Consider the following 16,046-nt stretch of genomic DNA (forward strand, 5'->3'; position numbering starts at 1 on the left):
ACAGCTGATGATTCGGCTCTACTTTAACCCATTTTACCCACCCATTTCCATTCCCCCCCCCCCCCCCCCCCCCCGAGTTTTGCAATCCTTAGTAGCTCATAGGTTATGTGAGGGGAAATTTTTGGAGCATTACCCTAAGACACCATGGCTTAGTCATTGTTCACCACCATGTGGAACCTTCTGAAGTGGAGATGAGTGTCCATGCTCCAGGTCTTCCTGCTTGGTTCTCCAACCAGTACAGCACATGGAACTGCCAGCTATAAATATCTCATCTAATATGGCTGTTTGATGCAGATCAGGCTACATCCTGCACTCATGCTTTCAGTATCTCTTCTTAAACACCAGAGACTCATTAAACTTGAACTAACTCTTTGTTTCCTTCCTGCATTAGACATTTTATACCTTCTGGTAACAAGCCGGTTTCCTCATTTGATACTTTCATCAACCTCTCTGCTGTGCTCCACAATTTCATTTTCCATGTCCTGCTGAGTGACCTACTCTGCCCTGGTATCTTTTAGGTAACAGGTGTATTATGAATCTGTTTTAAAGAATACAGCCTCAGCACTACAGCCAGATAACATAAAATATCTAGTCATATTCTGAAGTGCATGATGAAAATGAAGGCAGTTTGTTCTATACACGTGGGTTTTGTAGGGGTGTAAAATCTGTCTTATTTATACCAGTGCATGTCAAAATCCTGTCACATAATGAGATTGCTGAAGGGTGCTTTGCTGGTTGTTGAGAGCTCTGTAATAAGTCACATTTTTGTATGTTTTATTTTAAAAAAATTTAATTGGATTGCACTCATCTCTGAGGCATAGTTGAGATTGCTAATGTTTCTCTTTGGACGAAGTTTATTAAGGGAGGGCATGTTTTCTTTCAGTTTGTTGGCAGACCATTACAGCTTTGTCTGTCATGGTTAGTTTTAGTTTTACGTGAGGCAGCCTTGAAGATATCTCTTTAAGCCAGCAATGCAAGAGTGACCATCGGCCTTTTGGCAAAAAACCCCCATGAACTTCACAGCATTCTATAGAAAGGTATTCTGCCACATCAAGCATACAGGGGCAAAATCGCTCTGGCTTATCTCAGGGTATATTTGCTCTGTGGGTAGAGATCTCAGATGTTCAGAAGTCTTTGAAAAGCCAGCATATAGATATGATCCTTTTCTGCTTTACCTAGTTCAATAAAAATAATTTAAAAAAAAACAAAACACTTTTTTCTCCTTCAGGTGCTGACATGTGTATTGATTTATGCACATTATTTATACTGTGTCTTTTCCACAACCCCATTTGTGGCCTTTGATATTTTGATCATGTATAACTTAGGTTTCAGTCCTTCTCTGCACGTCTCTTCTGGTGCGAAACAGTTTGTGAGACAGTTGCTAAATTGACTGTCTATCATCGGTTTGCATCACTTTGGCACTCTGTGTGGCAGTCAAACTGAAGACACTAGCCTTTGAAAGTACCCACCCCCACCTCAGCTGTTTCTAGGGAGACGGGTAGCATCACCACCAAGTAACACAGACTTTTTATGCCACACGGTTTCGAGTTTTTTTTTAAGGACCAACTGCTCTCTGTATTACAGCTGATATTTCTGTGAGAAAAGTAACGCTTTTCATTGACTGTGCCTTCATAGAACATTCAGTGCACCTTTATAATACATTCATTATGCATTCATAGAGCATTCAGTGCACCTTCATAATGCATTCATTATGCATTCATAAAACAGCAAGCAAGTATACCATAACATCCTAACATACCTTACCAGCTTTAATGTACATTAATAAGACATAAGATGTTATGAATATGATGTTTGTAATTATTATCATATGGTGCAGTTAATGTAAAGTGTTATTGAAAGAATTTATTTCAAGGCACTTTAAATATGTTACCATTTTGTACAGTGTGTTTAGTGGCAAAACCCTAAATAGAAATATACTCTCTATGTGATTGTAACATAGTGAACTTGATACATGTGGCCTTATGGCACAGTAACCTAGTGAACTTGATACGTGTGGCCTTATGGCACAGTAACTTAGTCAGCTTGATACGTGTGGCCTCAGTGCACAGTAACTTAGTCAGCTTGATACGTGTGGCCTTATGGCACAGTAACTTAGTCAGCTTGATACGTGTGGCCTCAGTGCACAGTAACTTAGTGAGCTTGATACGTGTGGCCTCAGTGCACAGTAACTTAGTCAGCTTGATACGTGTGGCCTCAGTGCACAGTAACCTAGTGAACTTGATACGTGTGGCTTCAGTGCACAGTAACTTGGTAAGCTTGATACGTGTGGCCTTATGGCACAGTAACTTAGTGAACTTGATACGTGTGGCCTCAGTGCACAGTAACCTAGTGAACTTGATACGTGTGGCCTTATGGCACAGTAACTTAGTCAGCTTGATACGTGTGGCCTCAGTGCACAGTAACTTAGTGAGCTTGATACGTGTGGCCTCAGTGCACAGTAACTTAGTCAGCTTGATACGTGTGGCCTCAGTGCACAGTAACCTAGTGAACTTGATACGTGTGGCTTCAGTGCACAGTAACTTGGTAAGCTTGATACGTGTGGCCTTATGGCACAGTAACTTAGTCAGCTTGATACGTGTGGCCTCAGTGCACAGTAACTTAGTGAGCTTGATACGTGTGGCCTCAGTGCACAGTAACTTAGTGAGTTTGATACGTGTGGCCTTATGGCACAGTAACTTAGTCAGCTTGATACGTGTGGCCTCAGTGCACAGTAACTTAGTGTGCTTGATACGCGTGACCTTAGTGCACAGTAACTTAGTGAGCTTGATACGTGTGGCCTTATGGCACAGTAACTTAGTGAGCTTGATACGCGTGACCTTAGTGCACAGTAACTTAGTGTGCTTGATACGCGTGACCTTACTGCACAGTAACTTAGTGAGCTTGATACGTGTGGCCTCTGCACAGTAACTTAGTGAGCTTGATACGTGTGGCCTTATGGCACAGTAACCTAGTGAGCTTGATACGTGTGGCCTCTGCACAGTAACTTAGTGAGCTTGATACGTGTGGCCTTATGGCACAGTAACTTAGTCAGCTTGATACGTGTGGCCTTATGGCACAGTAACCTAGTGAGCTTGATACGTGTGGCCTCAGTGCACAGTAACTTAGTGTGCTTGATACGCGTGACCTTAGTGCACAGTAATTTAGTGAGCTTGATACGTGTGGCCTTATGGCACAGTAACTTAGTCAGCTTGATACGTGTGGCCTCAGTGCACAGTAACTTAGTCAGCTTGATACGTGTGGCCTCAGTGCACAGTAACTTAGTGTGCTTGATACGCGTGACCTTAGTGCACAGTAACTTAGCCAGCTTGATACGTGTGGCCTCAGTGCACAGTAACTTAGTCAGCTTGATACGTGTGGCCTCAGTGCACAGTAACTTAGTCAGCTTGATACGTGTGGCCTCAGTGCACAGTAACTTAGTCAGCTTGATACGTGTGGCCTCAGTGCACAGTAACTTAGTGAGTTTGATACGTGTGGCCTTGTGGCACAGTAACTTAGTGAGCTTGATACGTGTGGCCTCAGTGCACAGTAACTTAGTGTGCTTGATACGCGTGACCTTAGTGCACAGTAACTTAGTGAGCTTGATACGTGTGGCCTTATGGCACAGTAACTTAGTGAGCTTGATACGCGTAACCTTAGTGCACAGTAACTTAGTGAGCTTGATACGTGTGGCCTCAGTGCACAGTAACTTAGTCAGCTTGATACGTGTGGCCTCAGTGCACAGTAACTTAGTGAGCTTGATACGTGTGGCCTCAGTGCACAGTAACTTAGTCAGCTTGATACGTGTGGCCTTATGGCACAGTAACTTAGTCAGCTTGATACGTGTGGCCTCAGTGCACAGTAACTTAGTGTGCTTTATACGCGTGACCTTAGTGCACAGTAATTTAGTGAGCTTGATACGTGTGGCCTTATGGCACAGTAACTTAGTGAGCTTGATACGTGTGGCCTCAGTGCACAGTAACTTAGTGTGCTTGATACGCGTGGCCTTAGTGCACAGTAATTTAGTGAGCTTGATACGTGTGGCCTTATGGCACAGTAACTTAGTGAGCTTGATACGTGTGGCCTCAGTGCACAGTAACTTAGTGTGCTTGATACGCGTGGCCTTAGTGCACAGTAATTTAGTGAGCTTGATACGTGTGGCCTTATGGCACAGTAACTTAGTGAGCTTGATACGTGTGGCCTCAGTGCACAGTAACTTAGTGTGCTTTATACGCGTGGCCTTAGTGCACAGTAACTTGGCATAATTGCTGTGAAATCAGTTATAAGTGGGGCTCAGCCCTCGGAGTATACAGGATACAGGATACCTGTCATGCTGGATCAGTGCCAGGCAGCAGGCTGGCAGATTTCACGAAGTCTAATGGCTGCTGAGTCACTCTCCCATGCTAGTGAGCACTGGTGCTCCTGCTGGTGTGGGGGTCCCCAGCATCCCTCTCGTTCCTCCGTGACTTGCAACATTCTCATTTCTCACACATTTGTCCATTCGGGAGGGACCTAAGCTTACTGTATTATCACACAATAAGGATCAGGATCTCATTACCCCACCCCCCGGAAAAAACATCATTTCCTGGGATGAAGCAAAATATGTTTTCTCTGCTGTAGGGGTTTGGAGTTTATTTATCTCTTAATGACGTGGATAATTGTTAAAGTTTGTCATTACGTATTCAGAAAGAATTAGACACCCCATGCCTCTCTCCCAGCTGACACATGTGTATGCATGCACTGCAGATGTGTGTTTTTTTTGCGTGCAGTGTACTGTGCATTCAGTCCTCTGTGTTTTTTGCAGTGTCAGTGGGGAGAACAGAAGCTGAGAGTCACCCTGGACAAAGCCTGTTGCCCCAAAGGCCTGCAGCCCTGGTTGAGACCCATTAATGGTCACTAGGCCCCCACCTGGGAGGGGTGGCGGGGTGTTAATTTATCACCACCATGTCATGCATGTCATCCTCGAAGTGCGGGGGTGTTATCCGCTGGCCCAGCTCTCATTAAACCCTTGTGCTCTTCGAGGTTCACAGGAAAATAATACAAAGAACTGAAGTTCTTTTGTTTTATTAGGACCTCCGGCCTGTCACCTAGAAATGCGTTTCTTCTGCCAGTTACCATTGTGTCTCTATGGCAGGTACAGCCTCTGTCATTTACATTGTGCTGATCTGTATCTCTGCACAGCCCATCTGATCCTCATGATGACACTGAAAATGACTCTTTTTTTTTGTCGTTATTCCATCACATTTTCCAAATTGTTGGAGGGGAAGAGTTTTACAAGGATCTATAAAACATCTAGTATGTATTTTAATTGCCTGGTGAATTTTCTTGTAGCTTGGTATATCCATATGTAATTAAATACTCGCTCCCTATAGGCATTTTCCCCTGCTTTTCCCATCCTGATTTCCATGTAGTGTCACCACATTTTTTAGATAAAGATCCCATCTATCTTCCATTAATGAGCCCATACCTGAGTGCTAATGAGCTATAATCTGCCATTAGAGCTTGGCTGAATCAATGCTGCTGCCTGTGGTGGTAACGGACACACATTTGCATAAGGACGACACAGCCAGACTGTTAAGAACAGCCAGGTCCCTTCAATATGTATCAGAAGGATTCCTGATCCGTTTTCCATAATAACGATCTCTTTAATAGTTGGCATGGTAACGTAACACAGCAATTTTATTTATGTGGTTCATTTCCAACCTGCACGTCATTACTTACACTTTGTCGGAAAGCCTGGTTCTCGTTCGCAAAGGCACTTTGATTTACAATAAAGCAGGAATGCTACTCTGTCACGCCACATGTTGTTTGTTTAAAAGCTGTCCAGCTTTCAGTCATAACTGTATAACCTTTAAAACTGAAATATGTGTTATGGTAGTGTCTTACATCGACACACTTCTCATATTTATACGCCTCCGTAGTTATGAATTTCAGATTTCCATTCATCATAGCTAGATTACTGGTTTTATGGCCCTTGTAAAAAATAAATAATTTATTAGGGTTGCTATAGCATTCTCGTGTATCTCAGTGCACTGTGAGTAGGTGGCAGTCTGTTATTCAGGATGGGTTTTGGGTGGGGGAGTTGCATATACTTGCTTGACCTGTCACAGACCTAAAACCAGTGTGACTTAGCCCAATGGTATCAATAGTCACAATGAAGCTATGTCTTTTGGCTGCATCAGGGGGACTACCAGATCTGCGGGCCTTTCCTCTCTTACATAATAGTGTCTGCTGAGGCACAAAATTCTGTAATAATGAAATGTTTTCTTCAGCTTAAGGTTACTTCAAAACACGAAGACCCACTTGACACACCTCTTAGATACCAATATGCTGAAATGTGAAATTGCCAGTTTTTTGCCTTAAACAAGTAATGCTTCAAAACAGTGAGGATATATGGTGTTTATGATACTTATGGAAAATGTGTGCAGATATATATTGATGTTAATATGGAAAGTCTGAAGTCTTGCATACATAACACTAACTGTATTACAGAAGTTGTAGATTATCTTGCAGCAAATACAAACAACAATAGTAAACATAAGCTGATTTTTCTGCCTGCTGTATGCATATGGGTTTGTTCATCTGTAGAAATTCTGCTGTATTGAATGCAGAGGTGCAAATATAACCCATATGATGAGGACAGGCTTTGCAAATAGAGCTCAAAGTGCATTTTTTGCACCTTAATATAAAAAAAATTGAATTTGATAACGCTAAACCCATAAACCACTAAAACAATTTAGCAAACAAATATGGAAGCATGTTAGTCCTGTTATATATGATTATAGTGCAGAGTGTCACTGGACTAACAGTCATAAACTGCCCCCCAGGCCAGTCACAGCCGCTAATGTATAGCATACAAGATTCAGTCGCCCCCCCTTTCCCAAATTGCCTTGCCCCATGGTGGTGCACAGACCCAGCATACGCAGCATGGTTTGGCGCAGTGCGTATGAGCATCTATGGGGACGTGTGGCTGTGCCCCTCTGCTCTCAGAGGCAAATGACTGAGCCCCAGGAGATACAGTCGCAGTGAAACAGACGCCTGCAAAGGCTATTGATCTCAGCTGCTTTGTTCCCATCGCCCTGATTCCCGAGGCGGGGAGACGCTCTGAAAACATGAGCAAAGAAATTACCTAGAAAGGGACCAACAGATGCACCTCCCAAAGAGGTCTACTGAGGTTATGCTGACGGAAACGTTAACAAAATAAATTTCAGATTAAAAAGCGAGCCTTTTTGTTAAACGCTCCTTAACTGGAGAATTATAGGTCTCTCGTTGGTTCTCGGTATTTTGCCTCTTCCTGATGTCCCTCCTTCCAGAGCTCCGCCTTTCCACTTCAAGACTGTAATTAAGAGTCCTCCTCTGCAGAGCCTGGCCTGCACCCAGCATTTATTTTTGCTGAGCATCACTCCCCCTCCCTCAGGGACCTGTGAAAAGCGGTGGAATGGACACCTACGCATTGACAGATTGAAACAGAGCTGTGAGAGAACATGTTAATATATATGGGGGGGGGGGGATGCACTATAAAAAATGGAGAGGTGACAGTCTGGACGATCCACACTCTGGGAAGCTGTGAACTGCTATGGCCGAGATGTGTATAGTCTGTTCATCTGGGTTATGGATGCCTTCCTCTTGACTTGCCATTAACTCACCCTTTCTTTTTCCTTTCTTTATAATGTGTCAAAAGGAGTCAGAGTGGTGAAGTATGATCTGTTTAAGTTAATTGCGTGCGCCAGTTGGTGCACATTGTAGTGTCAAATAAATGATTTGTCGTACCTGCTGCGATATTCTGCCGGCTTCATTTGATGGCACCCTGCCCCACAGAGGCTGACCCCTTCCCCACTGCGAATGGAAGTGGTGAAACATTACATTTCTGCTGCAGGCCCAACCACAACCCACTGAGCAAATCCTTTCAGTGTGCGAGCTCCTTATGGATGACTGACCCCCACTTCTGCATGACTGCCCCCTTTCTGACTGAAGTGGATTGTCTATCAGAAATTGAGAAATACAAAATCTACTGTTGGTCACGTCACATCTCTGTCTTTGTCATCTTTGACTTGACCAAACTTGTGATTTTTGTCAGTCTCATTCTACATGTAAGTCATTTATAATAGAGAGTCTCTGCCTGAATGTTGGCCAAGCTACAGCGCTTCTGCCTACGGCCAGCATCTTAGCAAAAGCTCCTCCTCTGGCCTACTTTAAACACATACAACACAGAACCACACGTGTGTAAAAATAGCTTCGCCGTGTGCAAGAGAGCTCAGGCATGTGCAGGCAGTGTGACCGCAGCTGGAGGTAGAGAGTGCAGTACATGTAATTAGATGGTAGTGTGACAGTGGTCTTGCTTCCTGAATGGACGAGTGAGAACACAGAGGCCTTGAATTGAAGCTCACATGTTTTTGTTTGTGTGCTATAGTTTTAAGGGGTTGTAGGGTTAATAAAGTAATCCTTACCTTAGAAGGAGAAGTACCCTTTCAATCACTAGCATGCACTGTGCCAGGGGCTTTTAAGAGCTTAGACTGCATATTCTTCCATGAAGTCGGGATGAAGCACTTAATCAATAAAACACATCCATTTTGGTCTATGAGATGCCTATGGAACCATTTTAGGCTTTGGCAGTAGCTGGATTAGAAAAACCCATTGCTGTGGAGGGGTTGACTCGGTTGTCACTGGTAGGTAAGTTAATTGTCAGTTTAATAAAACAAGTTTGTTAAGACTTAAAGGTTGGAGTCCTAAAGAGAGTCAGTGCTAATGACTCTGGGTAAAGCGAAGCACTAGACACATCCACAGGCCATGGAAGGCGAAACCCCCTTGTCTTCCATATGTATCTGCCCAGCATTTAATTAGATACAGTCTAGGGCAGCAAGTTATTTGGCTAAATGGTGCAAGGACCTGAATGTGGAATGTGCAGCTGTGGATGTGCAGCTGCAGAGAGAATATATAGAATCAGCAGCCGGCTCCTTGGGAGACTGGAGCATAGCGCCTGGGTTTCTGGGAAGACCGGCGTATGCAGCTTTTGACCCTTCACCAGGGAGGTGGGCTGCATGGGTCACGTGAGAATGTTATGCTCACCATGGCAGATGTCAGCTGCATCAGTCTCCTGTTCAGACAGCTGGGGCTTTGATCCATGCAGTGTGTGTGTGACATTTGAGCGTGGCAGGGTCTCCACGTGCCTCTGCCCACCCCTCCTCCCTCACTGGGCCTCCTAATCTCCTCCAGCAGTTTATTCACAGTCGCACGTCCCCTAATTAGAGCGCCTCCCCCCACCGCCCACAAATGAGATTCACACACCATCACCCCCTCTTCCAAAAGTTCTACCCTCGTAACTTAACACCCGGCTGCTAAGACCGCCGTACTTCTCCCACCTTCACATTGATTTTTCCTTCATCCATCCTCTTTAACACCCACCCACCCCAATTTTCTTAATGTGCCTTTCTTTTTTTTCCAGGGCACTGACACACATCTCACCAAGCACTCTTAAAATCAGACACTTTGAACACAGAGATCAAAGAGAGGGAGTCTTTGCCTCCTGAAAGATTGTTTAAAGATTTCTCTCCCCCCCACCACCACCACCACTAGCCAGCTCCATTACGCATGACACTTTTCTCATTTTTCCCCACAAGGGCTCCCCTGGGCTAGGAGACAATTATGAAGCGTGGCAGTGTAATATTTCAGTTTCCACCCCATACCTTACCGTGACTAGCCTGGCTGGATAACAATTTCATAGACCTTGAAAGAGGGGCGAGCTGCCCTGTGTCTCGTTGAAGGGGTGTTCCTCCCTCCTGTGTCTGTGTCTGTGTCCTGCACAGCCAAAACAAAAGGCAGCCACCTTCAAAGTGCTTTGGCAGCATATAGGCAGCAGAGGGACTCCTGTTTTATTATACTCCTTGTATCCTGCTGTTTTGGCTGGTGTGGCTGACGGCCATCTCTCCCACACTTAGAGATACATAATGGGAGGCTAGAATTCATTCTGCCGCACAGTTCCGAGGGTTTTAAAGGCCTGAAATTTTGCAAAGTGCAGCGAAGAGGGATTTCTGGCCCTGATGATTCTTTTCTACTGTTGGTACACGTTACGTAAGATGTGGTCATTTGAAAGATTTCAGTTAGGGTGTGAGTACATTTTTAAGTGAGTCAGAAATTTGTACCCTTTTTAAAATCCATAAAGCCGGCGGGTGCGGGGTTCTGCAGTTAGCGTTGATCTTCCCCCTCTTCCCTGCAGAAATCCGTGGTGGACGAGGCCCTAAGGATGGACCACTTCGACAGCTGCCCCTGTACGACACACCCTATGAGCCAACAGAGAATGGCGGGGAGTCTGACCTGGAGCCCCCCCGGTGCCCCAGGGAGAGCCGACTGCCTCAGGATGACGAGCGGCCCCCAGAAGAGTATGACCAGCCCTGGGAATGGAAGAAAGACCGCATCTCCAAGGCCTTCGCAGGTACAGAAGCAGAGGCACTGCAAAGCCTCTCTGCGGGGAAGTGGCTTCACAGCATGAATGAAAACCACACTGCTTTTTTATCCTAAGTATTGAGAAGTAACAAGACCGTAATGATACACCTGTATGTAACTGGAGTGCTGTGTCATTGTTTGTGTCTCTATTTCCAAATCAGGAAATGGAACTGGAGTTGGAATTTAAATCTCCCTGAAATTTGAATTCAATTCAAATTCTTCTCCACATAGTTCCATTCCCTAATTTGGATTTGAATTGATGAATGTATTCCAGAATGGCCCCAACTCTGGTGTGTGTGTGTGTGCGTGCGTGTGTGCATGCGTGCTCATGCGTCATGCTTCCACATTACACCACTCCTGAATGTCTTGGACATAATCTTGTCAGTCAACTAGTCACATTGCCATTGGTTATCTGCGTGTTTGTGACTGTATGTGAGCCTGCTTTTGTATTACATCACTCTCGGATGTCCTGCAGATAACCTTGTTGGCCAACCAGTCACACTGGTACTGGGGTGTGGTGGGTATGTGTGTATGGGTGAGAGTATGTTTAAATATTCATTTAAAAATTAATTTCTCATTGCTGGTGAGTGCTCTTCATCACTGTGTGAGGCAGTCACTACAAGCTAATTAGGCGCAGTTACTATTACTATTGATATCTTCTACCCTCCAGTATGTATAATGAATTTATTTATATACATGGGTTTGGTTAATGGTCATTGTATATAAAGAAAAAGAAAATTCTGCAGGACATTTTTTTTTTTACATTTTCGTCTCCTAATTGTTTTTATAACCAATATGTGGTGCATTTATTTTAAAGACTTTTAAAGTGTTTCGCTGGTGACCTAGTGTGGTGCAGGTTAATTCCTGTTCACAGGCAGCATGAAACACCTTGTGTTTCAAAATGTGAAGCAGAGGTATAGATGGGTCTTGATTGGTGGTTTGATTGGGTGTTCTGTCCACAGCCTTTTGTGTTATATTTACTGATTTGAATGAACAGAATACAATGCAGTATTTCAAGAGAGAAATATATTCTCTTCTCTCACTCACGTTTTTTGTTTTACAATATGTGCTTTTTCCAAAGTCTTCAGGTTCGAAGGTTTGTAGTACAGCTAGTGATGTCTGATAACCAAGGTCCCTGTCACCTGATGTGTTGGCTGATGACTATGGTCACCGGAATTTCGTAGTACAGGTGGTATATAATAACCATGGTCACCGGAGTTTTGTTGTACAGGTGGTATATTATAACCATGGTCACTGGAGTTTTGTAGTACAGGTGATATGCAATAACCATTATCACTGGATTCTACAATACATCAGATTGTATTTTATGAGATCAATCACTGGGTTTGTAGTACAACTGATGGTATCTGTTGACAGTGATCAGTTGGTTTGGTAACAGTTGGTGGTATCTGATGACTGTGATCGATGGCGTCTGTAGTACCACTGATACTGTGAGCATTGCTGTTAAGACATTTTGAAAAAGGCGGTGTCTTGTGTTTAGGTTGCCTCTGTCTATTAGGTCAGACAGTTGTGGTTTGGGCAGGTCAAGGTCAAACAGAGACAGCTCCTCACTGATGCCAGCTAGAGCAGCAGGTAATGTTGCATCCAATCAACTGATTCCCAGCAACAGAAGTCATACTGTTTCCATTTTCACTTATCTTTCCAATCGTAGGTGCTGTATACAAAGCTCTATTGGTCTATTGTGTGTCCATTTCAGTATTTGTGTACTCATGCAGTGCAAGCAGGTACAGATCCCCTGTAGAGACTCCCAATAAATATGTACATAGCCATTTATCAGTATGTCAGTGATTCCTTGATCCTGTGAGAATGTCTTCGAGATGTTATTTGTATGCTAAAGCAGTGACAGAAGCGCTCTGTATGCAAAGTGTTATATGAAAATGCAGCTGCATAAGTACAGCTTAGACAAAATCAAGCAAAATATAGATGGGCCCTTTATTTGTTGGTAACCATTTGGTATAAAAATACTGCACTTAACGTACAAGGTTTACACTCAAAATAGGTAGCAGCAAATGTAAAAAGCCAGTACTTTATTTAAAAAAAAGAAAATGTTTCACTTTAGGATTAAGATGTATGTACAGATGACACAGATACAATGACAGATAGAGCTGTACTCCTGTGAGAATGCCCTCTGCGGATTCTGTCACCCTAGCATGCGTACCTGCAGACAGCGGCGACCCTCATCCTAACAGCCCTGGGGCTGCAGTCCCCCCGCGGTCATTACTCACTGTGGGCTCATCTTCTGACAGATATGCAGCTAAATGCAAATCTCCCCTCTTATCAGGTTGCAGTGGGGGTGTTTACATGCAGTCCTGTTAATTACTCAGACCCCCGCTCCCCTCCCCCCCCGGCCGCATGTCGTCCCTGTGATTGATGATGGGCTGAGGGACGCTGCATCGGAATGTGACCCCTGTGAAAATGGGGGCGCATGCTCATGTAATGCAAGAGGCACACACATACACACACACAGTGTAGACGGATAGGCAAGCGGAATGTGAGCATTGTTGTAGAGAATGCGTTACTTAATCTTTGCCTCACCTACCTCCCGCAGTACCCCCCCCCCCCCTTCCCCGGATGCTGTCTACTCCATTAGCTTGGTCTGTGGCTAATATTGTCTGTGTGTCCAATGCAGAGTAGATAAGAAGCAGCATCACTGCTGTTACATCCTTAGCTCCTGGCCCCAGAGAGCAACACAGCTTTATGTTTTTTTAATGAATCTTCAAGGGCTTAATGACCTCAAAGCCAGATCGCTACTCTTGTGATTTCAGCTGAATAACTGAACCAGGTAAAATTCTTGGATGCTGTCAGAGAATGTGGGGAGAGAGCAGCAGTTTGTCGCCATTTAGTCCTTGCCTCCTCAGTCTTTCCCTGCACTGTCCTCATGTTGTCCTCACGCAGTCTTTATGCTCTCCCTGGAGTTTGTGATCTCTACACCGCGTCTACATTGCCCTCCTAATGTCCTTGTGGTGTCTCTCACAGTGTCCCTGTGCTTTAAATGGCTGATTATGTCTTCTCCTGCTGCTTCTTAGGCTGCTAGTACCTCTGAGCAGACCACAGCTTTCCATGCTCTGGATGCATTGAGGGAGATTCTGTTCGCAGAAAGGGATTTTGTGGCTTTAGTTCAAAATAAACAAGTGTGTGAGGTGTGCAGTTGAACTGGAGATTGCTGCTGAGGGATAGCTAATTGGATTTGTTTTACTGCTTCCCATATACCAGCACCCAAAGTTGCTGGGAAAGGTGTTTTACAATTCAGTGTTCTGCAAGTCTTAAGAAAAATATACTGCAATCCTCCCAGTTCTTCTGGATATTCATGCAATTAGCAAGCCGGTTTAAGCAGTGTTGAATTAAATGCCAGCCGGTGAAAGCAATGGTCTGTGTGATTCATGCAGCAGTATTATAAAAATAATAATTACCTTGTAATTAATGAAAAAAATCAAGCAATAAATCTCAGAAAAAAATAAGACGTATGTGTGCTTTATGTGCTCAGACGCAAAAAAAAAAAGCAAATTAGAAATTCTCCTGTTTTTATTTTCAGAACCAGCCAGGCATCATTTGTCTTGGCTGAAATGTCAGCATGTGAGAAAGAGACGCTTCGCAGACAGTCGCTTGGCAGACTCGACATTAACCTCAACCTCTATAGGCCTGCCTTGGCTAGACTGTCAGTGTGGGCTCTCCGTGAAGGCCTGTCAAATGAACGGAGTGTCACATGACCACTCACCTATACCCCCACAGGGTTTCCAGCAGTTTATCTATTATTCCAGGAAACCCTTTTTAAATTTTAGCTTTTATGTTTTTTTTTTCCCTCTTCAGGAAGTCTTTCACTGTACAGCTCCAAAGAAGGAAAATGCATGACACGGTGTGGCAGTAAACCGCTCCATAACACCCTTCACTTGTGAAAACACATCAACAATATCAGTTAACTTCTCCAGTTTCAAAGGCAACTTTTGAGTGAGGACCTGCAGAGAGTATGTCACAAACATTATAACAGCTGGCAGTCACACCAAACACCTTTGCCTGGTGCATTTTGGGTTAGAAGATCTAGGTGTGGTAAGAAGGAACGTGAGAGTGACAGGCAGATTGGTTTGGTGTCTAGTTTTGCAGGTACTACTAAGATCAGTGGTGCTTAAAGCAAGACAGACATCCCACCTCTTTTGGAAGTTCCTTGAGTCTCCGGCATGTTGATAGCGACTTCCTGGTGCATAAAAATTATACACAATATCCTAGACATTTGTTTTTTAGAATTTGAGAATGCCTGAGAGTGAGCAAAGACCCTAGAGTTTACAGTGGTATGCAAAACTCAATAAATAACATATTTTGGTCATTTTTAATTGAAAAGATGTAAACATAGTCTGTAGGAAATGGAAAAAATGCACAATATTTTCAGCAAACATTGATGCATAGTTAGTTTTTATATCATAAATTGAACAAAAAATTTAAAATAAAAACATTATTGTGGCACTGTGCAAAAGTTTGGGCACCCTAAGAGTTCCAAAGTCTCAGATTCGTTTTACAAGGTTTCAGACCTTAATCAGCTCATTAGATCTGATGCATGGCAACAGCTGTCATTAGTAAATGTCAGCAGGTGACAATTTCAAAGCTTTACAAATACTCTGACTCTTCAAACCTTGTGCACACACTTGTGGACACTCAACAACCATGGGTTCCTCTAAGCAGCTGTGTAAGACTCTGAAAATGAAAGTTATTGATGCCCACAATGCAGGAGAAGGCTACAGAAGAAGATAGCAAAGCATTGTCATCTTGCAGTTTCCACAGTGAGAAATGTAATTAAGAGATGGCAGTTCAGGGGTACTGTGGAGGTCAAGATGAGATCTGGAAGACCAAGACAATTCTCAGAGAGAACTGCTCGTATGCTGGTCAGAAAGACAAATAAAAAACCCCATTTGACTGCAAAAGAAAACCAGGAACATTTAGCAGACTCAGGAGTGGTGGTGCATCGTTCCACAAGACCTTCATGGAAGAGTCAGCAGAAGAAAACCTTACCTGGAATTTCCCATCATAAAATCCAACGTCAGAAGTATGCAACAGAACATCTACAGAAGCCTGATGCATTTTGGAAACAAGTGCTGTGGACTGATTAAGTTCAAATAGAACTCTTTGGCCACAATCAGCAACGGTATGTTTGGAGAAAAAAAGGAGCAGCATTTCATGAAAAGAACACCTTGCCAACTATTAAGCATGGGGGTGGATCTATCATGCTTTGGGGTTGCACAGGAAACATTGCACAGGTGGAGGGAAGAATGGATTCCACTAAATACCAGCAAATTCTGGAAGCAAACATCACACCATCTGTAAAAAGGCTGAAGCTGAAAAGAGGATGGCTTCTACAACAGGACAATGATCCTAAACATACCTCGAAATCCACCATGGACTACCTCAAGAGACACAAGCTGAAGGTTTCGGAATGGCCATCACAGTCCCCTGATTTAAACATCATTGAAAATTTGTGTGTAGATCTTTAAAGAGCTGTGCATGCAAGACGACCAAAGAATATTACAGAACTAGAAGCCCTTTGCAAGGAAGAATGGGAGAAAATCCCAAGTACGAGTATTGAAAGACTTTTAGCTGGCTAT

General features: G+C 43.7%; 1 protein-coding gene across 4 annotated transcripts in view; it reads left to right on the forward strand.

Annotated features, from left to right (window-relative positions):
* The window catches only part of LOC111848089 (SH2 domain-containing adapter protein F), a 111,224-nt gene that overhangs the window by 68,779 nt on the left and 26,399 nt on the right, over nucleotides 1-16,046 (forward strand). For all 4 annotated transcript variants that reach the window (XM_023819832.2, XM_023819834.2, XM_023819831.2 and 1 more), the window contains exon 3: nucleotides 10,211-10,426. In XM_023819832.2, coding sequence (XP_023675600.1) covers nucleotides 10,211-10,426 — 216 coding nt within the window. The remainder of the gene's footprint in view (nucleotides 1-10,210; nucleotides 10,427-16,046) is intronic.

Source organism: Paramormyrops kingsleyae, chromosome 11 (assembly GCF_048594095.1).
Source record: "Paramormyrops kingsleyae isolate MSU_618 chromosome 11, PKINGS_0.4, whole genome shotgun sequence".
NCBI lineage: Eukaryota > Metazoa > Chordata > Actinopteri > Osteoglossiformes > Mormyridae > Paramormyrops > Paramormyrops kingsleyae.